Source organism: Ranitomeya imitator, chromosome 3, assembly GCF_032444005.1.
Source record: "Ranitomeya imitator isolate aRanImi1 chromosome 3, aRanImi1.pri, whole genome shotgun sequence".
Taxonomy (NCBI): domain Eukaryota; kingdom Metazoa; phylum Chordata; class Amphibia; order Anura; family Dendrobatidae; genus Ranitomeya; species Ranitomeya imitator.
The window spans coordinates 665154966-665181162 of record NC_091284.1 but is presented as its reverse complement, the minus strand read 5'-3'; the positions used below and the strand labels follow the sequence as shown (position 1 = coordinate 665181162).

Sequence of the window (26197 nt, the reverse complement as noted above, 5' to 3'; positions counted from 1 at the left end):
TCCGTCGGTACGTTGCGCTGACGCTTAGCGACGGCCCCATACCAACGGAAATGTGAAAGAAGCCTTACACACGACTGGGTGCACTGCAGGGACATCATCGCTTCGACACTGAAATCAGCTGCCAGCTTCAGAAGACGACGTGGCGCCCCGGGGGAGATGAAGGTGAGTAGCAATGTTTATAATGTTTTTTGTTTTCTATGCATTGAACAGTGCCTCCAGCAGGATTGGCAACATATACCAAGATGGAGGCGCATATACAATGATGGGGTGACATTTACAAGTATGGGGGGCATATATACAATGATGGGGTGACATTTACAAGGATGGGGGGCATATATACCAAGATGGGGGCACACATACAATGATGGGGTGACATTTACAAGGATGGGGGGGCATATATACCAGGATGGGGGACACATACAATGATGGGGTGACATTTACAAGGATGGGGGGCATATATACCAAGATGGGGGCACACATACAATGATGGGGTGACATTTACAAGGATGGGGGGCATATATACCAGGATGGGGGACACATACAATGATGGGGTGACATTTACAAGGATGGGGGGCATATATACCAAGATGGGGGCACACATACAATGATGGGGTGACATTTACAAGGATGGGGGACATATACAATGATGGGGTGACATTTACAAGGATGGGGGGCATATATACCAAGATGGAGGCGCATATACAATGATGGGGTGACATTTACAAGGATGGGGGGCATATATACCAGGATGGGGGCGAATATACAATGATGGGGTGACATTTACAAGGATGGGGGGCATATATACCAAGATGGAGGCGCATATACAATGATGGGGTGACATTTACAAGGATGGGGGGCATATACACCAGGATGGGGGCACATATACAATGATGGGGTGACATTTACAAGGATGGGGGGCATATACACCAGGATGGGGGCACATATACAATGATGGGGTGACATTTACAAGGATGGGGGGCATATATACCAGGATGGGGGCGAATATACAATGATGGGGTGACATTTATAAGGATGAGGGGCATATATACCAGGATGAGGGCGCATATACAATGATGGGGTGACATTTACAAGGATTGGGACATATATACCAGAATGGTAGTGCATTTACAATGATGGGGTGACATTTATAAGAATGAGGGGCATATATACCAGGATGAGGGCGCATATACAATGATGGGGTGACATTTACAAGGATGGTGGGATAAATACCAGGATGGAGGAGCATGTGCCAGGATTGGGGGCATATACAAGGATGGGGATCCATATATACCAGGAAGAAGGGCATATAGAAAAATAGGGGCATATACAAAGATAAGGGAGCATATACAAGGATGGGGGAGTATACATACCAGGATGAAGGGCATATACAAAGATGGGGGAGCATATACTAGGATGGGAGTAAAACTCTCCAAATCTGATTTAGCCACACGGTATTTTGAAGGCAGCTTTTTATAATCTTTAAAAGAGATTTTCCATCATATAAAGTAATAACACAGCTTAAAATATGCCATCACGTTATAATCAGTAAGGGTACGACCTCCAGGCCCTCCAACAATTACAAGGATGCAGCAATATCATGGTGCTGCATTCTCCAATTTTCCTGTGCACACTCAAGAGCGACACGGCTGTGGAGGGAAGTGAACCTGGCCCCATTCATATTAGGGAAGTACTGCAGTTTCCTGCCCAGCTTGGAGGGGGAGCTACAGCTTTTAAGGGGAGAAACAGTGAAGAGGACACAGTGCAAAATACCATTACTTTATCAGATGATACTTTAAAGAAGGGCTTGCTGAGCTTATTCCGAGTCATCACCAGCAAAAACATGGTGATATCTGTGTCTCACACAAGTGGTTGCGGTGCATATTAAGCCTCTCATGTGGTACGTTCACACAAGATACAGTGCCTTGAAAAAGTATGCATACCCCATGAACTTTCACACAATTTGTTCATGTTACACACACAAGCTTAAATGTATTTTATTGGGATTTTACGTGATATACCAACACAAAGTAGTAAGTATTTGTGAAGTGTAAAGGCAATAATACATGGCTTTTTAATTTTTTTAAAAATATAAATCTGAAAATTATTTGTATTCAGCACTTGAGTCAATTTGTAGGAGCACCTTTCACTGCAATCACTGCTACAAGTCTTTTGGACAGCAATTGCTAAGTCTTTTCACAGATTCTCAATGGCATTTAGGCCATGTTCACACCATCCTTTTTTTCATGCGGAATCGCCGCGATTTTCCCGCTGCGGGTCCGCAGCTGTTTGCCATGCAGGGTACATTACAATGTACCCTATGGAAAACAGGAACTGCTGTGCCCACATTGCGGAAAATCTTGAAAAAAGCCGCGCTGAATAGCTGCGGTAAAAAAGAAGTACCATGTCACTTCTTTTTGCGGAACTGCAGCGGTTCTGCACCCATAGACCTCCATTGTGAGGTCAAACCCGCAGATGAAAAACATATCTGCGGGTTTTACTGCGGTTTGTGGTGCAGAACAGCTGCAGTGTGGCTGCCCCCCCCCCCCGTGCCCCAATCCCACTCCCCCACCCCCCATGCTCCGATGCTGCCATCCCCCCCCCCCCCCTTGCTCCGACGACCCCCACCCCGTGCCCTCATCTCCCCCCCTTATACTTACCCGGCCTCCCGGTGTCCGTCCGGCAGTCTTCTCCCTGGGCGCCGCCATCTTGCAAAATACATTTTGATCACTGAGATATAACCTATCTCAGTGATCAAAATAAAAAAAATAGTAAATGACCCCCCCCCCCCCCCCCCCCCTTTGTCACCCCCATAGGTAGGGACAATAAAAAAAAAAATTAAGAATTTTTTTTTTTCTCCCACTAAGGTTAGAATAGGGTTAGGGTTAGGGGTAGGGTTAGGGGTAGGGTTAGGGTTAGGGGTAGGGTATTTTCAGCCATTTTAACCCTAAAAAACTTCCTAGAAAACACACAGACTCTGCATAGAAAACTGCATAAAAAAACGCATAAAAAAACGCACCAAAAAAGCACCAAAAAAAGGACCTGCGTTTTCTGCCAAGAGCTGCGGTTTTTAGTCCTGAAAAAAAAAGGAGGGAAATCAGGAACGTGTGAACATAGCCTCAGGTCTCGGCTGTGACTGGGCCATTCACCAGGGTGGATAAAAATCAATGTTTTTTTAAAATAAAAAATAAAAAAATAAAAAAATCGGATTTTTTTTATTTAAATCGGATTTTTTTTATTTAAATCGGATTTTTTTCAATAAACTGCTTTTTGACGAAAATATTTTACCATCCAAAGGTTCTTCCATCATGAGATAAAGCTGAGTTGTTTAACTCAGTAGAATAAAGGCTGTATATGTGTAACATTCACAATACCATGCTCTTCCAGAGGTTTCTGTAGGATTAGTGGGCAGTTTCTCTCCTATATTATCACAGACGCTCGCTTTACTTACGCAGTTCTCAAAACTGAATTTGACTCCGCAGAGGTCCCAGCCTCCTCTTCACGGCAAAAATGTTACAACATGAACAGAGTTGAGAAAAAGACCTTAATCCTATTGTTCTACAAACCTATGAATACAGAATCAACCCCTTCAGTGCCAAGTCCAAGAAGTTAGACAATATGTTTCTGATTGTTTGGAGTGGAATAGATCTGCACAACACAAGAAGAATGTGAATCTAAGTGTGAGGAGGAGGAAGGGCAAGCAGACAAGAAAATGAAAGTGAAACTTTGAGCACAATACTGCAGCATAGCCACAGACAGACAAGTCTGGATCTGTTTGTGTGTAAGATCTGAGGTTTATTACATTCTTTCCTTATAATGGCAGCAGGCCGTAAAAGAGACCCAGTTTGGTAATATTTTAATGAAGCTCCTTCGCCTATCGGTAAGGCAGGCATGCGTGCAAAATGCAAACGATGCAACAAAGAGATGCAAGGCCTGGTGGCGCGAATGAGGCAACATCATGAGAAGTGCGGTGATGAAGATGAGTGGCATGGATCATGAGAAGTGCGGTGATGAAGATGAGTCATCTTCATCACCGCACTTCTCATGATGTTGCCTCATTCGTGCCACCAAGCCTTGCATCTCTTTGTTGCATCGTTTGCATTTTGCACGCATGCCTGCCTTACCGATAGGCGAAGGAGCTTCATTAAAATATTCCCAAACTGGGTCTCTTTTACGGCCTGCCGCCATTATAAGGAAAGAATGTAATAAACCTCAGATCGTACACACAAACAGATCCAGACTTGTCAGTCTGTGGCTATGCTGCAGTATTGTGCTCAAAGTTTCACTTTCATTTTCTTGTCTGCTTGCCCTTCCTCCTCCTCACACTTAGATTCACATTCTTCTTGTGTTGTGCAGATCTATTCCACTCCAAACAATCAGAAACATATTGTCTAACTTCTTGGACTTGGCACTGAAGGGGTTGATTCTGTATTCATAGGTTTGTAGAACAATAGGATTAAGGTCTTTTTCTCAACTCTGTTCATGTTGTAACATTTTTGCCGTGAAGAAGAGGCTGGGACCTCTGCGGAGTCAAATTCAGTTAGGTAGAAACTTTGATTTAAATCACTGATTTAAATCAAGCCTTACTGAGTAGTGATTTAAATCATGATTTAAATCGTGATTTAAATCAGTTAGATTTAAATCAAATCCACCCTGCCATTCACCCATATGAATATGCTTTCATCTTAACCAGGGGTGGGGAACCTAAGGCCCGAGGGCCATTTACGGCCCTCAATGAACCTTTATCAGGCCCCCGGTAGATTCTCAGGGACCGCATTCTTGGGCAGTGAGCTGTATTTTGATTGCCACACGTTCATTAATTTCTTCTTGCTCTGTTAGCACACACACGCAGTGTTCACTACTGAACACTGAAGGGCATGCAATGAAAGATTACATCCTGAAACCAGTGCCAGTCAGGATGCACTTTGTGGGCGGAGTTTGTACGGCCCCCGAAGGATGGTATAAATATCCAAATGGCCTTTGGCAGAAAAAAAGATTCCCCACCTCTGATCTAAACCATTGTTCTGGCAGTAAGTCTAGGGTTGTTGTCTTTTGCAGCCTTTAAAAAGTTTTCCTCCAGAATTGCCCTGTATTTAGCTCCATCCATTTTCCCCATGAACTCTGACCAGCTTCCCTGTCACTGCTGAAGAAAAGCATCCCCACAGCATGATGCTGCCACCACCATGTTTCACGGTGGGAATGTTTTCAGAGTGATGTGAAGTGGTAGCTTACAGCCACACAGAGTTTTGCATTTAGCCAAAAAGTTTTACTTTGGTCTCATCTGACCAAAGCATCTTCTTACATTTGCTAGCTACATGGATTTTTATAAACTTTTTACCACTCTTCCATGCAGGCCAGATTTTGGAGTATACAATTAATAGCCCTATGGACAGATTCTCCCACCTAAGCTGTTGATCTTTTCAGTTCCTCCATAGTGACTATGGGCCTCCTTGCTTGGGATGTCATTTTAGGTGGACGGCCATTTCTTGGAAAGATTATAGTGTACACCATACTCCCATTTTTGTTTGAACAATGCTCCGTGAGATGTTCAGAGCTTGGGATATTTTTCTATGATCTAACCCTGCTTTATTCTTCTCCACAACTTTATCCCTGACCTGTCTGGTGTGTTACTTGGTTTTAATATTGCTCGTTGATCCTAAGGGTATGTGTCCACCTTCAGGATGGCCGGCGGTTTGGTCGGAGCGGCAAAGCCGCTCCGCGCAAAGCTCCGCCTCCTTCTGTGACGCGATGATGCCGGATGTGTTCATTGCACACATCCAGGATCATCGCACCCCATACATAGGGCCCTGTGTTATACCGTGCAGTGACGCAGCATCGCCGCAAGGTATACGGACATGCTGCGATCTTAAAAGACGCGCCGCATGTCCGGAGTCGCAGGGCCGCCGGCTGCGTGTTACCACGCATAGTGGAGACGGGATTTCATTAAATCCCCTCCACTATGCTGTAACATCTGGACGCTGCGTGTTTGACGCTGCGTCTCTATGCAGCGTCAAACACGCAGCGTTTCCTGAACGTGAAAACATACCCTTACTGCTTTCAAATAAATCTCTGATTCCTTTACAGAACAGCTGCAGTTATACAGAGAATAAATTACACACAGGTGGACTCAATTTACTAATTATATGATTTCTGGAGGCAATCAGTCACCCAGGATTTGATTTAGGGGTATTAGACTACAGGTGGCTGAATACAAATGCAAGGCAAAATTTTCATATATATTTTTTAAAATATATAGAAAACCATTTCCTTTACACTTCAAAAATACTAGCTACTTTGTGTTGTTTAGCACATAAAACCACAATAAAATACATTAAAGTGTGTGGGTATAACGAGATACAAATGTGGATAAAAAACAGGTATGAATACCTATTCAAGGCATTGTAAAATCCACGTCCGCACGTTTTCCACAGATTTCATCAATCAGTAGTGAAAATTGCAACATAAATCGACAGGATGCAGATGTCAAATCTTTCGTGCTGCTCTATTTGTGCAGTGGATTTCCTCTGCACCATGTAGATGAGATTTCAGAAAATCCCATCCTCAGCACAAGCACTGTTATACAAAGTGGACTTTCCATCTGGATACAGCCGGTGTGAACAAACAGTTATTGTCGTGAATTCTCTAGGTTTGATGAAACAAAATATATTAACACAATTCTTATTAAAACATAATTGAAATGTCCGTTTAGCTCTAAGAAACCTAGAAGAGCTTTTTAAAGCATTTTTAAATGGCCATTTTGTTTCTGGCGAAAAAACACAGGGAAACAAGGCAGATTGGGTAATCTATTTGTTAATAATTGTACACAAATTATACGTACAAATCTTAAATATTTACATGAAATAAAATTGCTATTGAAGCATAGAGCATAACATAAAATCTAACCAAGTCAATGCTAATCCTTTAAAAATTAAGCTCAAATAGTTATTGTAATAACATTTATTTATACTGAATACTTACAGATTTCAACATGGACTCCATGACACGATAATGCAAACGCACTCCTAGCTTGTACCTCTATTACAGTGAGGGAGAAAAAGGTAATTAATGAAAAAAGTTGTAATCTGATAGAAAGTGGCATAAGTGAATATTTGAGTTAAAAAAAAAAAAAACAAATGTGGATTTATCGCTGATTTGCTGCTGTGGATTTTCATGAAGATTAGGTATAAAAAAAGTTTTAAAAAAATCCTGTGGATTTTGATGTGGAACTAAGATAAATACAGTTAGGGCCAGAAATATTTGGACAGTGACACAATTTTCGCGAGTTGGGCTCTGCATGCCACCACATTGGATTTGAAATGAAACCTCTACAACAGAATTCAAGTGCAGATTGTAACGTTTAATTTGAAGGGTTGAACAAAAATATCTGATAGAAAATGTAGGAATTGTACACATTTCTTTACAAACACTCCACATTTTAGGAGGTCAAAAGTAATTGGACAAATAAACATAACCCAAACAAAATATTTTTATTTTCAATATTTTGTTGCAAATCCTTTGGAGGCAATCACTGCCTTAAGTCTGGAACCCATGGACATCACCAAACGCTGGGTTTCCTCCTTCTTAATGCTTTGCCAGGCCTTTACAGCCGCAGCCTTCAGGTCTTGCTTGTTTGTGGGTCTTTCCGTCTTTAAGGTACCGTCACACTAGACGATATCGCTAGCGATCCCTGACGTTGCAGCGTCCTGGCTAGCGATATCGTCCAGTGTGACAGGCAGCAGCGATCAGGCCCCTGCTGTGCTGTCGCTGGTCGGGGAAGAAAGTCCAGAACTTTATTTGGTCGCTGGACTCCCCGCAGACATCGCTGAATCAGCGTGTGTGACACCGATTCAGCGATGTCTTCACTGGTAACCAGGGTAAACATCGGGTAACTAAGCGCAGGGCCGCGCTTAGTAACCCGATGTTTACCCTGGTTACCATCCTAAAAGTAAAAAAAACAAACACTGCATACTTACCTACAGCCGTCTGTCCCCGGCGCTGTGCTCTGCACTCCTCCTGCACTGGCTGTGAGCGTCGGTCAGCCGGAAAGCAGAGTGGTGACGTCACCGCTCTGCTTTCCGGCCGCTGTGCTCACAGTCAGTACAGGAGGAGTGCAGAGCACAGCGCTGGAGGACAGACAGCGTTAGGTAAGTATGTAGTGTTTGTTTTTTTTTACTTTTAGGATGGTAACCAGGGTAAACATCGGGTTACTAAGCGCGGCCCTGCGCTTAGCTACCCGATGTTTACCCTGGTTACCGGCATCGTTGGTCGCTGGAGAGCGGTCTGTGTGACAGCTCTCCAGCGACCAAACAGCGACGCTGCAGCGATCCGGATCGTTGTCGGTATCGCTGCAGCGTCGCTAAGTGTGACGGTACCTTAAGTCTGGATTTGAGCAAGTGAAATGCATGCTCAATTGGGTTTAGATCTGGAGATTGACTTGGCCATTGCAGAATGTTCCACTTTTTGGCACTCATGAACTCCTGGGTAGCTTTGGCTGTATGCTTGGGGTCATTGTCCATCTGTACTATGAAGCGCCGTCCAATCAACTTTGCAGCATTTGGCTGAATCTGGGCTGAAAGTATATCCCGGTACACTTCAGAATTCATCCGGCTACTCTTGTCTGCTCTTATGTCATCAATAAACACAAGTGACCCAGTGCCATTGAAAGCCATGCATGCCCATGCCATCACGTTGCCTCCACCATGTTTTACAGAGGATGTGGTGTGCCTTGGATCATGTGCCGTTCCCTTTCTTCTCCAAACTTTTTTCTTCCCATCATTCTGGTACAGGTTGATCTTTGTCTCATCTGTCCATAGAATACTTTTCCAGAACTGAGCTGGCTTCTTGAGGTGTTTTTCTGCAAATTTAACTCTGGCCTGTCTATTTTTGGTATTGATGAATGGTTTGCATCTAGATGTGAACCCTTTGTATTTACTGTCATGGAGTCTTCTCTTTACTGTTGACTTAGAGACAGATACACCTACTTCACTGAGAGTGTTCTGGACTTCAGTTGATGTTGTGAACGGGTTCTTCTTCACCAAATTAAGTATGCGGCGATCATCCACCACTGTTGTCATCCGTGGACGCCCAGGCCTTTTTGAGTTCCCAAGCTCACCAGTCAATTCCTTTTTTCTCAGAATGTACCCAACTGTTGATTTTGCTACTCCAAGCATGTCTGCTATCTCTCTGATGGATTTTTTCTTTTTTTTCAGCCTCAGGATGTTCTGCTTCACCTCAATTGAGAGTTCCTTTGACCGCATGTTGTCTGCTCACAGCAACAGCTTCCAAATGCAAAACCACACACCTGGAATACACCCCTGACCTTTTAACTACTTCATTGAGGTTAACGAGGGCGACGCCTTCAGAGTTAATTGCAGCCCTTAGAGTCCATTGTCCAATTACTTTTGGTCCCTTGAAAAAGAGGACGCTATGCATTACAGAGCTATGATTCCTAAACCCTTTCTCCGATTTGGATGTGGAAACTATCATATTTCAGCTGGGAGTGTGCACTTTCAGCCCATATTATATATATAATTGTATTTCTGAACATGTTTTTGTAAACAGCTAAAATAACAAAACTTGTGTCACTGTCCAAATATTTCTGGCCCTAACTGTATGCCGCAAAATAAGTGACAGTTCACTTGTTTTTTACTATCTCAGTGAAATGAAAAAAGAAAATCTACAGCAAATCGACAAAAGATGTGGATATTATATGGATTTAAAAATCTGAACCATAGATCAACTTCTGAATTGGAAATGCACCACTTTTCCAGAAAACAAGAAACTACCTAACAGTCAATTCCTCATCACATTAAGATTTGTGATAGTCAGATCAGTGTCCTTTAGTTCTCAAATTTATATTATATATACACAGTGGTTTGGGAGAGAGGGGGAGAGAGAGGGACAGAGAGGGAGAGAGGGACAGAGAGGGACAGAGAGGGACAGAGCGGGACAGAGCGGGACAGAGAGGGACAGAGAGGGACAGAGAGGGACAGAGAGGGACAGAGAGGGACAGAGAGGGACAGAGAGGGACAGAGAGGGGGAGAGAAGGGGAGAGAAGGGGAGAGAAGGGGAGAGAGGGGGAGAGAGGGGAGAGAGGGAGAGAGGGGGAGAGAGGGTGAGAGAGGGGGAGAGAGGGCGAGAGAGGGGGAGAGAAATAAAAACAAAACAAGAATAGTCCGGCACGTAACTACAGAAGCCTCGATATATTCCAAACCGCTGTATAAGTCAGTAGGGGCCACAAGGTGCCATTTGGATTTGAAGAGCACCAAGTCATCCATTAAAAAAAATAACTATGCCAATTAAAATTAAAGTGAATGACAATTTGAGGGGAAAAAAGTTCTCAGCCCAATGACATTATAGAGGTCGGTCACATACAAGCCATTTCTATTGGCATATAAAACAGAAGTGCTTGCCATCTCTAACCTGGCAGAACATCTGATAACTGATAAGAGTGGGATTTAATTCTTTTTTAGTGGATGCTCAATTAGAAATGCTACATTGTTAGCACAAAGCTGCCAAATGTTTCTTAAAGCTATAAATGTATCATGATTTACGGTATATTACCTGGTATCCAATTTCAGCGAAGGCTTGTCCCACTGCAATGGCAAACCTTTCTCTAAACACTAGGCCCAAACGTTGCACTCTCCTGGTTATCGTGGTCTTTGGATTTAGTGTGCAATTCTGTAATGAACAGAAAGAGAATATAGTATTACAAGTTGGACAAACTAGAACTGTAGTTGTATGGTCCCTTGTGTATTGTGGAGGTTATGTCTATTGATTTCAGTGGACAAAAACAATCCCGACAGTAGAGCAAATCTCCGGAGGAAGAAAAAAGGCCTTTGCAGATTTGCTAACATGTTAAAAGGTACCAGATTACCGGTATGTTCTTTTTAAATACGGAATATACAATGGAACATGCTTTTCACGTTATCATTTTAACTCATTTTCTGCCATTTTAAATGGAATGTATTGTCAGAAAATTGCCTATTGTTTAATACATGATTTTAATAGCATTTTTTTTCCTTTTTTGCATATTACTATTCTATATTTTAAAAAACAACCATGACTCTTGCAATTTTTGACACGCTCACTTAATAATCTTTACAGAAGACTTTTCAGCAGACTCATTATCATCACAGACAAGATTATAAGATACAGCAATCTATATACAGTATACACTAATCACAAAAAGTGCTGTCACAGCTGACTGCACCCCTTCACAATGACCCTTGCTCAGATAGGAGCATGAACAGATTAGAAGCCCAGTAGGCTTTGAGACAAAATATGGTCTGAGTCAGTCTACTGCAGCTAATGTGCTCAAATAGAAGTCAAATTCATAAGGGTATGTTCCCACAGTCAGTAAACGCTGCATACATCCGCAGCGTCCAACCCACAGTGGTCAGATATTACAGCATAGTAGATGGGATTTCAAGAAATCCCATCTCCACTATGCGTGCACTGACGCCTTTGGCTTCCCTGCGGAGACGGACATGCGGTGCGCCTTTCCAGACTGCAGCATGTCTATTTATCTTGCGGAGACGCTCAGTCACTGCAAGATAAATATCACCCGTCCAATGTACAGGATGCGATGATTCCACACTGTTCAGTGAACACATGCGGATTTATCTGCGTTCAAAAGCCGGCAGCACTTTGGACTAAGCAGACATGTACTGCGTCCAAAGCGCTGCCTAATACTGACCGTGGGGACGAAGCCTAAACTGGGTTAGTGTGACAATAGCAAGATTTTTATATATATATATATATATATATATATATATATATATATATATATATATATATATATATATATATATATATATATATATATATTTATATATTATTTTTTTTTTTTTTTTTTTACATACAGCACGTGATCTGAAAAGTAAAAAAAAAAAATTCATTCAACATAAAAGGCACATTTGAACAATGTGTCATTTTTTCCTAAATATATTGTATACCATAATAACATACCTCAAAGTAATAGTTAAGAATTTCTGATGGTTCATCACTGGCTGAATGTAGAATAGTCATCAACTGGTTGATGGTGTTCAAAGCAGCTCTATTTTTTTTAGTGAAGCACAAATACAAAAAATTATTAAAAATAAATAAGTGGTTACTATGGAAAAAACTAAATCGGAATAATGATAACTTGCTGCATTAACTAATATAAGTGCCACCTTTGGCAGCAAACAAGAGGCTATTTCTTAAGCAAAACTTCAATTTTGAGAACAAAATTAAATACTTCTAGCATTTCATAGTGAACAAGGTGAATAAGCCCACCTCACTGGGGTCTGTGGGGGAATCAGACGAGCTTCTTCTGAATTATTCTTTTGAGGCGTCCTCTCCTGTTCCAAACTGGAGAAAAAGTTTAAAAACAGATGGTTTTTGACAATTTTAGGCGAATGAATATATAATGGAGTGTTTTATACAGTCAAAATGCACACACAGCTAAAATATTGATGGATCATGTTAATTATTTGAATAGTAATTATAAACTTGTTATACAATATTGGTATTCACCATGCGCATTTACAGGTTCTACCTTGCTGATGGCTGATGCGACGCACCCACATACAGAGAAAGCAAGTCAATTTTAATATCTAAAAGGGGTTGTCCAGTACTTTATATTGATGGCCTATTCTTTGGATACGTCATCAATATCATCAATCGAGCTGCAACATCCTGAATACAACATCAATCAGCTGTTCCAGTGATCAATTGTGGAGCAGAACAGCACAACTCTGTCAACTACATAATGGCCTGTAGCCAGGTAGTGCACATGTGACCCTATTCAAAAGAATAGGACTGGATCTGACGTACCCTGCCTCAGCCACCATATAGTTGATAGAGCTGGGCTATTCTGCTCCATAAATGACCACATCCGACCACCAGTGGGACCAAGAATAGCTGATCGGTGGGGATGCCGGGTGACTAACTCCCACCAATCTAATATAAACAGAACGGACTAAGCAGCGTATTTTCAGATGTATGTCAGAAACAGCAGAACAGCCGCCTATGTCTAGGAGTTGCATAGATACACCAACAGCAAATTTATTTTTTAATGAACATTATTTAGAAAGTTGCTTAAAAAAATATCAGAACAAAGGTGACTTTAAGCTTTAAACTTTCCAAACAATTTCACAATGGAAGCAAATGAAAAAGATGTTTAACAACTACGTTTAATTTACTATTTATCTTGTGTTTGCGGTTCCTTCACATTAACCCTTGTCAGGCTGCATAATTTTACAACCTTAACAGGCTGCATAGGTACAATTGTACCTTCACATATACCTCCACTGTGGGAAGACTTTACTTGGTTTCAGAAACTAAAGTTCATTCAGCTACAAATGTTATGCTGATATCTATTGTTCAGTGTTGTTACTGGTCACTTATGTTGCTGTCAATTAAGTTAATTCAAACTGGGAGTGGCTTCTACTTGTCTTCCTGCCTCCCTCCTCTCATTAGCCATTTTGCTGTTCATCTCATTGCTGTGAGCACACATTTCTAGGCTTGTGAAGTCTTCAATTTCTTGGAAACGAAGGTAGGAAAGTCTCACAGCATCTAACAGCCAGTTATACCTTTATTCTCATTATGTGGGGACAGAACAGTCAAATTGTCTTTCAGCCTGGACTTGGCTTACATATATTTTGTATGAAACTTATCACTATAGGTATAATTTTTATACGAAAAATGGATAATAATTAGTATCTACATATTGTTTTACGATGTTTTATTTATATTCAGCACAAAATACGAAGCCAAAATTCATCTAGCAAGTCATCATGAGTGATAGTAATGCTGGATCTAGTTTCCGCCATAATCCAAGAAAACGTGTTTGCAGGTTAGTATAATTTTGTGAAAAGCCAATAATGTAGTATTTCGGAAAATTATTTATTTTACATTTTTTCATATTTACAGATTTACGTCTGACGAAATAATGCGAATGCTAGAAGAATCTGATTCTGAGCATGAGGATGAACCATATGTTCCATCTGATGATGAAAACTATGTACCACAAGTGGATGTTACTGAAGAAGATTCAGACATTGAACAAGAAATGGTCATAGAGCATGAAAATGAATACGAATCAGACGAAAGTGTTGAGGATGATTCTGTGCCTCAAAGTGCAGGCGACATTTGGACTGCTAAGGATGAAACTCAATGGTGCAGTAATCCACTGCCAAATGCACAAACAAAATCTCGTAATGTCCTACGACAAAGAGGTGGCCCTGCAGCAATCAGCAACCTATATACAGCAAAAGAGCTATTCAAGTCCATCATGACTCCCGAGATGTGTGACATCATATTACGGGAAACGAATCGAAAGGCCAAGAGAGTTTGTGATGCTTACAACAACGAACTGGTACAACGTTTTCCTGATTCTTCCAAACGGCCACCACAAAAAACATTCAAGCAATTTACTGAAACTGAACTTCATGCATTTTTGGGCATACTGATTGCTGCTGGTGTGCACAGAGCCAACAAAGAGAATCTGGAGGAAATGTGGAATGTTGCTGCTCTGCCTCTTATACGTGCAGCCATGTCTCGTGACCGCTTCAAGATGATACTCAGATTTATCAGGTTTGACAACGAAAATACACGTGCAGAACGTGTGCAAACAGATAAAGCTGCACCAATACGGGACATCTGGACAATGCTGAACAGTAATCTGGAGAGAGCCTACAAGCCATATCATTGTATCACCGTCGACGAGCAATTATTTCCATTTAGAGGTCATACTAAATTTACCCAGTATATACCTTCAAAACCAGCTAAATATGGCATAAAGATTTTCTGGGCTTGTGACTCATCAAATGCCTACCCTTTACAAGGTCAGCTCTACACTGGGAAACCAACTGATGGTCCTCGACAAGTAAACATTGGAGAACGAACAGTATTGGACCTAGTGAGCTCGTATAAAGGCTCTGGAAGAAATGTCACCACCGATAACTTCTTTACAACCATGGAACTAGCTAAGGTATTGAACTCCTGGAACATGACACTAGTTGGTACAGTGAGAAAAAACAAAAGGTTCCTACCTAACAACATGCAGCCTGCCAAAGAAAGGCCTGTATACTCGACAAATTTTGCCTACAATCATGATGCAACAGTCTGTTCATATGTACCAAAGAAGAACAAATCAGTCGTGCTTCTATCATCTATGCACATGACGGGAGAAGTTGAAGAGACACTAGCAGCCAAGCCAGAGATAATAAAATACTACAACATAACAAAAGGTGGCGTTGATGTTATGGATAAAATGTTGGGAGAGTACACTGTGAAACGACGAACATCACGTTGGACTTTGGCATTTTTCTACAATATGATTGATGTCAGTGGGTTAGCATCCTACATCATCTACAGAGAACACAATCCAAGCTTCAGGGCAAAGGATCAACGAAGAAAGTTCCTGAAAGATCTCGCAAATCAGCTGTGTATGATTGCAATTGAAGATCGTAGTACAAACAAAATGATAATGAGAAACCATTTTCTTCGAGGTGCAGTAGAAATGGTGCTTGGACGATGCATTGTGGTAGCATCGCAGCCAGCAGCTGGCCCCAAAATACCTCATGGTAGTCGTGGACCCTCCCCTGTTGTTGGTAGTTGCTATGTCTGCAGAGACCTGAGGCGAAAACAACGCAAGACTAGAAAGTCTTGTGTGGTTTGTGTGAAACCCATTTGCGATGAACACTCTGTAGCAAAGCCAACATGCATTACTTGCAAAGAAAATCAATAAAAAAAAGTTTCTTACATTTTCTTTTATAATGTAAATGAACAGTTTTTTACTTGTTTATAATAGTTAAATAGCATTATCATTAAAAAAAAATTTATGCTTTTTCCCTTGCATTATCTTCATTCAAAATATATGAGGTACATTTGTACCTATGCAGCTTGTTATGGATGCAAAAAGATCTCGACCCCTTATCTCGGAAGCGGGTGGAGATATTTTATTGAAATTTGGCCAATATATTCTGGACCAAAAATGTAGAGATGTCACGAAATTTCAGCCCTCTACGTCTTTTCAAAAAAAAGTTATTGCAATTTTAAAACGGAATAGTTACAATTGTACCTATTCAGCCGGATAAGGGTTAAAAGAAATGCAAGGATTCTCATACAAGTGAGGAAAACTATAACCCAGAACTGACCGGAAACAGAAAATAGGCACTGAAGATGATTGAGAAGATGTCCTATTTTATGCAAATACAAAACTAGTCCGAGGATAAATCAAAGGACATACTGAAATACCACCATACCTCTGGTTACAGCAGGAGCCAAAAAGGGCCACTGTCCCCTAAGAAATACTATGGGAAACATGAACCTGTGCTAGTGTCAGGGCTGCATACATGCAAGAATGGAGTAAAGAAATCCAACAGTAAAGTAAAAAAAAGACAGTTCATTTAACTCAATACATAACAGGCAATAGTCCATGGCTACTGACTATAGCGGTCCGGTTATATGGGCTTAGGACTGCTCTGTATACTATGTTTCCTGTCTTAGTGATTTTGTAATATAGAGTCAGGGCTGTGTCAAGAGTCAGAGTCAATATAAAATGGACCGTCTACGACCCCTAAAATATATAATACATTGGGTACAGTAGTACACTGCAGGATGTGCTGTAAATGTTTTAATAATAATAATAATCTTTATTTTTATATAGCGCTAACATATTCCGCAGCGCTTTACAATTTTACACACATTATCATCACTGTCCCCGATGGGGCTCACAATCTAGAATCCCTAGAAGTATGTCTTTGGAATGTGGGAGGAAACCGGAGTGCCCGGAGGAAACCCACGCAAACACAGAGAGAACATACAAACTCTTTGCAGATGTTGTCCTGGGCGGGATTAGAACCCAGGACCCCAGCGCTGCAAGGCTGCAGTGCTAACCACCATGCGCCACCAGGACCACCAGCGCCACCGTGCTACCCATGTTTTCATAAGAATTAGAGAAAGTTGTGAAATGTCCTATAAATGTCTGCTCTGTTCCTGATCTAAGGATCTCGGCTTATAGTGGAGATGAATCTGTGCTGCACTTTATGTACAGGCTCAGTAGTGAGGCAGGGCTGTGGGGTCGGAGTCAGGTTAATTGCGGAGTCCAGCAGTTTGGCTTACCAACTGCACAGCCCTTGATAGTGTGTTAAAAACCCAGAAACTAGAGGTTTTAGGCTATGTGCACATGTTGCGGATTTTGATGCGTTTCCGCAGCGTTTTTGGATGCACAGAATTACATCAAATCCGCAGTGTAGTACAGTAACAGTGACAGTCAATGAGAATTTGAGAATTGCTGTGCACAGGCTGCGGAAAAATCTGCATGGATTCGTTGTGATTTTTCCGCAGCATGTCAATTCTTTGTGCGGAAACGCAGCGTTTCTGCACCCATTGACAATACATTGAGTAAGGGAAATCCACACATCAAAAAACGCATGACAATCTGCAACAAATCCGCAAGAAATCCGCATCAATTCCGAATGAAATCCGCAAGCATTTTGGCCTGCAACCACACCTAATTCCCCGAAGCAATCGATCACCTGCAAAAAAAATAAAAAACAATAAAACACAAATACTCCCTGGTCCGACACACTCCAATTAATAACGACTGTCCCGCGACGATCTCCCCTATAGAGCTGTCACATCAGGAGATGTGACAGCTCTATAGGCCTCCAGTGACACACTGACAGGAGACAATGGCTCCTGCAGTGTTGTCACTGAGGGTTCAATTGCCTCTCACTTTACAGCACTGCTGCGTGAGAATTTTCCCATGCAGCAGTGCCATAAGTGACAGTATGAACTCTGCACACACAGCGGCGGAGGGATACAGTGCGAAAGGATACCTTCCGTCATTGCATCCCAGAGCCCCTGGAGAGCGGTCGTATCTGCCAATGTGACAGCTCTCTACAGGAGATCGTCGTGGGACACTCATTATTAAATGAATTACATCGGATCAGGGAGTATACTGTTGGTTTATTATTTTTAAAAAAAATTTATAGGTGATCGAGGGCTTCAGGGACTAAGTGATTGGTGAGTATATACTGTATGTTGCATGTACAGTATGTCTATATGTATGTACTGTATATGTGTGTAAGTGTTTGTTTGTTTTTTTACACATTAAGGCCATGTTCACACAGTGCGTTTTTTACTGCGGAACCGCAGCGGTTTTGCCGCTGCGGTTCCGCAGCTGTTTTCCATGCAGGGTACATAACAATGTAACCCTATGGAAAACAGTCACTGCTGTGCACATGATCCGTAATTTCGTTTAAAAAGCCGCGCAGAATAGCTGCGGCAAAAAAGAAGGAGCATGTCACTTCTTTTTCCTGAACCGCAGCGGTTCTGCACCCATAGACCTCCATTGTGAGGTCAAAATCGCAGTAAAACCCGCAGATCAAAAATATATCTGCGGGTTTTACTGCGATTTGATGTGCAGAACCGCTGCAGCAGGAAGTGCGGGGGAGCGGGCGGAAGTGCGTGGGCGGAGTGTGGCTGCCCCCCCGTGCTCCGATCCCGCCCCCCCGTGCTCCGATGCCGCCCCCCCCCCCCCCCCCCCCCCCGTGCCCTAATCTCCCCCCCTTATACTTACCCGGCGTCCCGGTGTCCGTCCGGCCGTCTTCTCCCTGGGCGCCGCCATCTTGCAAAATGGCGGGCGCATGCGCAGTGCGCCCGCCGAATCTGCCGGCCGGCAGATTCGCTCCAAAGTGCATTTTGATCACTGAGATATAACCTATCTCAGTGATCAAAATAAAAAAATAGTAAATGACACCCCCCCCCACTTTGTCACCCCCATTGGTAGGGACAATAAAAAAATTAAGAATTTTTTTTTTTTTCACTAAGGTTAGAATAGGGGTAGGGGTAGGGTTAGGGGTAGGGTTAGGGGTAGGGTTAGGGGTAGGGTTAGGGGTAGGGTTAGGGTTAGGGGTAGGGTTAGGGGTAGGGTTAGGGGTAGGGGTAGGGTTAGGGTATTTTCAGCCATTTTAGCCCTAAAAAGCTTCCTAGGAAACACACAGTCTCTGCATAGAAAACTGCATAAAAAAAGGATAAAAAAACGCATCAAAAAACGCATCAAAAAACGCATCAAAAAAGGACAAAAAAAGGACCAAAAAAAGGACCTGCGTTTTCTGCCAAGAGCTGCAGTTTTTTAAAAAAACTGTCCTGAAAAAAAAAGGATGGAAATCCTGAACGTGTGAACATACCCTAACACTGTAGCCGGATGATGGTACTACTACTGTCCCATCATCCGGCTAGCTGTCACTGTAGCAGCCATAGCCGGAAGGGACTAGTAGTTCCATCGGACGATGCCTGCCCACACAAAGACCCGCAGGCACACACACATAAAGCCCCGCATACACACACAGATACACACTAAGACCCGCACACACACACAAACACCCTCGCACACACACACAGCCCCGCACATCTTCTCCGCAAACAGTCTCTGCCCATACACTCTTCCCCCTCACAATCTACAGTGCTTCTCGCAGGCACATCTGCAGCAAATCCGCAAATCTTTTTTAACCTTTTAACCTCCAAGGGTGGTTTGCACGTTAATGACCGGGCCAATTTTTACAATTCTGACCACTGTCCCTTTATGAGGTTATAACTCTGGAACGCTTCAACGGATCCTGATGATTCTGACAATGTTTTTTCGTAACATATTGTACTTCATGATAGTGGTAAAATTTCTTTGATATTACTTGCGTTTATTTGTGAAAAAAAACGTAAATTTGGCGAAAATGTGGCAATTTTCCAACTTTGAATTTTTATGCCCTTAAATCACAGAGATATATCACACAAAATACTTAATAAGTAACATTTCCAACATGTGTACTTTACATCAGCACAATTTTGGAACCAAAATTTTTTTTTGTTAGGGAGTTATAAGGGTTAAAAGTTGACCAGCAATTTCTCATTTTTACAACATTTTTTTTAGGGACCACATCACATTTGAAGTCACTTTGAGGGGTCTATATGATAGAAAATACCCAAGTGTGACACCATTCTAAAAACTGCACCCCTCAAGGTGCTCAAAACCACATTCAAGAAGTTTATTAACCCTTCAGGTGTTTCACAGGAATTTTTGGAATGTTTAAAAAAAAAAAATGAACATTAACTTTTTTTCACAACAAATTTACTTCAGCTCCAATTTCTTTTATTTTACCAAGGGTAACAGGAAAAATTGGACCCCAAACGTTGTTGTACAATTTTTCCTGAGTACACTGATACCCCATATGTGGGGGTAAACCACTGTTTGGGTGCATGGCAGAGCTCGGAAGGGAAGTAGCGCGGTTTGACTTTTCAATGCAAAATTGGCTGGAATTGAGATTGGATGCCATGTCGCGTTTGGAAAGCCACTGATGTGCCTAAACATTGAAACCCCCCACAAGTGACACCATTTTGGAAAGTAGACCCCCTAAGGAACTTATCTAGATGTGTGGTGAGCACTATGACCCACCAAGTGCTTCACAGAAGTTTATAATGCAGAGCTGTAAAAATAAAAAATCATTTTTTCACAAAAATGAACTTTTCGCCCCCAATATTTCATTTTCCCAAAGGTAGCAGAAGAAATTGGACACCAAAAGTTGTTGTGCAATTTGTACGGAGTATGCCGATACCCCATATGTGGGGGTAAACCACTGTATGGGCGCATGGCAGAGCTCGGAAGGGAAGGAGCGCCATTTGACTATTCAATGCAAAATTGACTGGAATTGAGATGGGACGCCATGTCGCGTTTGGAGAGCCCCTGATGTGCCTAAACATTGAAACTCCGCACAAGTGACACCATTTTGGAAAGAAGACCCCCTAAGGAACTTATCTAGATGTGTTGTGAGAACTGTGAACCCCCAAGTGTTTCACTACAGTTTATAAGGCAGAGCCGTAAAAATAAACAACCTCTTTTTTCCACAAAAATCATTTTTTAGCTCCCAGTTTTGTATTTTCCCAAGAGTAACAGGAGAAATTGGACCCCAAAAGTTGTTGTCCAATGTGTCCTGAGTACGCCGATACTCCATATGTGGGGGGAACCACCATTTGGACGCATGGCAGAGCTCGGAGGGGAAGGAGAGCCGTTTGGAATGCAGACTTAGATGGATTGGTCTGCAGCCGTCACGTTGCATTTGCAGAGCCCCCGAGGTACCTAAACAGTAGAAACCCCCACAAGGGACCCCATATTGGAAACTAGACACCCCAAGGAACATATCTAGATGTGTTGTGAGAACTGTAAACCCACAAGTGTTTCACTACAGTTTATAATGCAGAGCCGTGAAAATAAAAAATATTTATTTTCCACAAAAATTATTTTTTAGCCCCCGGCTTTGTATTTTCCCAAGGGTAACACGAGAAATTGGACCCCAAAAGTTGTTGTTCAATTTGTCCTGAGTACGCTGATACCCCATATGTTGAGGTAAACCCCTGTTTGGGCGCACGGGAGAGCTCGGAAGGGAAGGAGCACTGTTTTACTTTTTCAACACAGAATTGGCTGGAATTGAGATCGGACACCATGTCGCATTTGGAGAGCCCTGACGTGCCTAAACAGTGGAAAGCCCCAAATTCTAACTGAAACCCTAACTTAAACACACCCCTAACCCTAATCCCAACCCTAACCACACCTCTAACCCCAACACACCTCTAACCCTAATCCCAACCCTAACTTTAGCCACACCCCTAACCCTAATCCCAACCCTAACTTTAGCCCCAACCCTAACTTTAGCCCCAACCCTAACTTTAGCCCCAACCCTAACTTTAGCCCCAACCCTAACTTTAGCCCCAACCCTAACTTTAGCCCCAACCCTAATGGGAAAATGGAAATAATTTTTTTTTATTTTATTATTTTTCCCTAACTAAGGGGGTGATGAAAGGGGGTTTGATTTACTTTTATAGCGGGTTTTTTAGCGGATTTTTATGATTGGCAGCCGTCACACAATAAAATACGCTTTTTATTGCAAAAAATATTTTTTTTGAGTTACCACATTTTGAGAGCTATAATTTTTCTATATTTTGGTCCACAGAGTCATGTGAGGTCTTGTTTTTTTCGGGACGAGTTGACGATTTTTATTGGCACCATTTTCGGACACGTGACATTTTTTGATCGCTTTTTATTCCGATTTTTGTGAGGCAGAATGACCAAAAACCAGCTATTCATGAATTTCTTTTGGGGGTTAGGGCGTTTATCAATTTTACCAAACATGGAACGGTATAAAGCAGTTTTATTCTTCGGGTCAGTACAATTACAGCGATACCTCATTTATATCATTTTTTTATAGTTTGGCGCTTTTATACGATAAAAACTATTTTATATAAAAAATAATTATTTTTGCATCACTTTATTCTGAGGACTATAACTTTATTTTTTCGCTGATGATGCTGTGTGGCAGCTCGTTTTTTGCGGGACAAGATGAAGTTTTCAGCGGTACAATGGTTATTTATATGCGCCTTTTTGATGCCGTGTTATTACACTTTTTGTTCGGCGGTATGATAAAGCGTTGTTTTTTGCCTCTTTTTTTTACGGTGTTCACTGAACGGGTTAACTAGTGTGACAGTTTTACAGGTCGGGTCGTTACGGACGTGGTAATACTAAATAGGTGTACTTTTATTTTTTTATTTAGATTAAGAAATGTATTTATTGGAACAATTTTTTTTTTTCTTAACTTAGGACTTATTTTTTTTTTTTTTACTTTTTTACATTGCCCCAGGGGAGGACATCACTGTATAGTGACAGATCGCTGATCTGGCACTTTGCAGTGTACTGTGTCAGAACAGCGATCTGACAGGCACTGCAGGGAGGCTTCCCGGCGCCTGCTCTGAGCAAGGAGGAGGTGGTAGGAGACCCTCGGAGCAACGCAATCACATCGCGTTGCTCCATGGGTCTCAGGGAAGCACACAGGGAGCCCCCACCCTGCGCGATGATTCCCTGTGCCGCCAGACCGCTGCAATCATGTTTTATCGCAGTGTTCTGGGGGTTAATGTGTCGGGAGCGGTCCGTGACCACTCCTGGCACATAGTGTCGGATGTCAGCTGTAATAATCAGCTGACACCCAGCGGCGATCGGCCGCGCTCCCCCTGTGAGTGCGGCCGATCGACTATGACGTACTATCCCATCACTGGTAATTAAGTCCCAGGTCACCTGGATAGTACATCATATGGGATTAAGGGGTTAAACCTGCGGTTTTGCTGCAGATCGGCTTGACAAAATAAAAGTCAATGGGTACAGAAACGCTGCAGATCCGCAAAAAGAATTGACATGTTGCAGGGAAAAAAAGCTGTGATTCCGCGCATTTTTTTTCTGCAGCATGTGCACAACAATTGTCAATTTCACACTGACTAACATTGCTTGTGCACTACACTGTGGAGCTGATGCAATTCCGCATGTCCGAAAATGCTGCGGATCGGGATCTAAATCCGCAACGTGTGCACATAGCCCAACTCTGTAAAAGTATTGTCTGTCTAAAATAATTCAAAATCTAAACATTACATTTGTTATTTAAAACAGCGTTCCAATAATTCCTTCCAATGATATAAAAAAAAAGAGCTACCATACACTGACATGTACTATCAACTTTTCAGACCTCTAAGGACCCAATCCTTCAAAATTTTAAGTGAAAAAATTCTAACTAGTGGTCTAACAATTTTTTCAATAACATAACATGCATGTTTAACCCCTTAATCCCATATGACGTACTATCCCGTCCAGGTGACCTGGGACTTAATTCCCAGTGACGGGATAGTACGTCATATGCGATCGGCCGCGCTCACAGGGGGAGCGCGGCCGATCGCGGCCGGGTGTCAGCTGACTATCGCAGCTGACATCCGGCACTATGTGCCAGGAGCGGTCACAGACCGCTCCCGGCACATTAACCCCCGACACACCGCGATCAAACATGATCGCGATGTGCCGGCGGTACAGGGAAGCATCGCGCAGGGAGGGGGCTCCCTGCGTGCTTCCCTGAGACCATCGGTACACGGTGATGTACTCACCGTGTACCGAGCGTCTTCTCCCTGCAGTCCCCGGATCCAAAATGGCCGCGGGGCTGCATCCGGGTCCTGCAGGGAGCACTTCCGGGTCGCCTGCAGGCACTTGGTAACGCTGCAGCGATGAATGAGATCGCCGATCTTACAGAGTGCTGTGCAAACTGTAAGATCGGCGATCTGTGATGTCCCCCCCTGGGACAAAGTAAAAAAGTTTAAAAAAAAAATTCTACATGTGTAAAAAAAAAAAAAAAAAAAAAAAAAAATTACTAAATAAATAAATAAATAAATAAAAAAAATATTATTCCCATAAATACATTTCTTTATCTAAAAAAAAAAAAAAAAAAACAATAAAAGTATACATATTTAGTATCGCCGCGTCCGTAACGACCCGACCTATAAAACTGTCCCACTAGTTAACCCCTTCAGTGAACACCGTAAGGGAAAAAAAAAAAAAAACGAGCCAAAAAACAACGCTTTATTATCATACCGCCGAACAAAAAGTGGAATAACACGCGATCAAAAAGACGGATATAAATAACCATGATACCGCTGAAAACGTCATCTTGTCCCGCAAAAAACGAGCCGCCACAAAGCATAATAAGCAAAAAAATAAAAAAGTTATAGTCCTGAGAATAAAGCGATGCCAAAATAATTATTTTTTCTATAAAATAGCTTTTATCGTATAAAAGCGCCAAAACATAAAAAAATGATATAAATGAGGTATCGCTGTAATCGTACTGACCCGACGAATAAAACTGCTTCATCCACTTTACCAAACGCGGAACGGTATAAACGCCTCCCCCAAAAGAAATTCATGAATAGCTGGTTTTTGGTCATTCTGCCTCACAAAAATCGGAATAAAAAGTGATCAAAAACTGTCATGTGTCCAAAAATGTTACCAATAAAAACGTCAACTCGTCCCGCAAAAAACAAGACCTCACATGACTCATTGAACCAAAATATGGAAAAATTATAGGTCTCAAAATGTGGAGACGCAAAAACTTTTTTGCTATAAAAAAAAGCATATTTTAGTGTGTGACGGCTGCCAATCATAAAAATCCGATATAAAAAACGCTATAAAAGTAAATCAAACCCCCCTTCATCACCCCCTTAGTTAGGGAAAAATAATAAAATTTTAAAAATGTATTTATTTCCATTTTCCCATCAGGGCTAGGGTTAGGGTTGGGGCTAGGGTTGGGGCTAGGGTTGGGGCTAGGGTTGGGGCTAGGGTTAGGGTTGGGGTTAGGGTTGGAGCTAAAGTTAGGGTTAGGGTTGGGGCTAAAGTTAGGGTTAGGGTTGGGGCTAAAGTTAGGGTTAGGGTTTGGATTATATTTACGGTTGGGCTTAGGGTTGGGATTAGAATTAGGGGTGTGTCAGGGTTAGGGGTGTGATTAGGGTTACCGTTGGGATTATGGTTAGGGGTGTGTTAGGGTTAGGGTTTCAGGTAGAATTGGGGAGTTTCCACTGTTCAGGCACATCAGGGGCTCTCCAAACGCGACATGGCGTCCGATCTCAATTCCAGCCAATTCTGCGTTGAAAAAGTAAAACAGTGCTCCTTCCCTTCCGAGCTCTCCGATGCGCCCAAACAGGGGTTTACCCCAACATATGGGGTATCAGCGTACTCAGGACAAATTAGACAACAACTTTTGGGGTCCAAGTTCTCTTGTTATCCTTGGGAAAATAAAATGTGGGGGGCTAAAAATCATTTTTGTGGGAAAAATAAGATTTTTTTTATTTTTGCGGCTCTGCGTTGTAAACTGCAGTGAAACACTTGGGGGTTCAAAGTTCTCACAACACATCTAGATAGGTTCCTTGGGAGGTCTAGTTTCCAATATGGGGTCTCTTGTGGGGGGTTTGTACTGTTTGGGTACATCAGGGGCTCTGCAAATGCAACGTGACGCCTGCAGACCAATCCATCTACAGTGGGGCAAAAAAGTATTTAGTCAGTCAGCAATAGTGCAAGTTCCACCACTTAAAAAGATGAGAGGCGTCTGTAATTTACATCATAGGTAGACCTCAACTATGAGAGACAAACTGAGAAAAAAAAATCCAGAAAATCACATTGTCTGTTTTTTTATCATTTTTTTTGCATTTTATGGTGGAAAATAAGTATTTGGTCAGAAACCAACAATCAAGATTTCTGGCTCTCACAGACCTGTAACTTCTTCTTTAAGAGTCTCCTCTTTCCTCCACTCATTACCTGTAGTAATGGCACCTGTTTAAACTTGTTATCAGTATAAAAAGA

General features: G+C 42.1%; 1 protein-coding gene across 1 annotated transcript in view; it reads right to left on the bottom strand.

Moving 5' to 3' along the window:
* Nucleotides 1-26197, bottom strand: part of RB1 (RB transcriptional corepressor 1) — a 398991-nt gene that overhangs the window by 231182 nt on the left and 141612 nt on the right. The window contains exons 11-14 of the mRNA XM_069758297.1: nucleotides 12277-12351; nucleotides 11968-12055; nucleotides 10561-10677; nucleotides 6976-7032 (exon numbers count right to left, since the gene is read on the bottom strand). Coding sequence (XP_069614398.1) covers nucleotides 6976-7032; nucleotides 10561-10677; nucleotides 11968-12055; nucleotides 12277-12351 — 337 coding nt within the window. The remainder of the gene's footprint in view (nucleotides 1-6975; nucleotides 7033-10560; nucleotides 10678-11967; nucleotides 12056-12276; nucleotides 12352-26197) is intronic.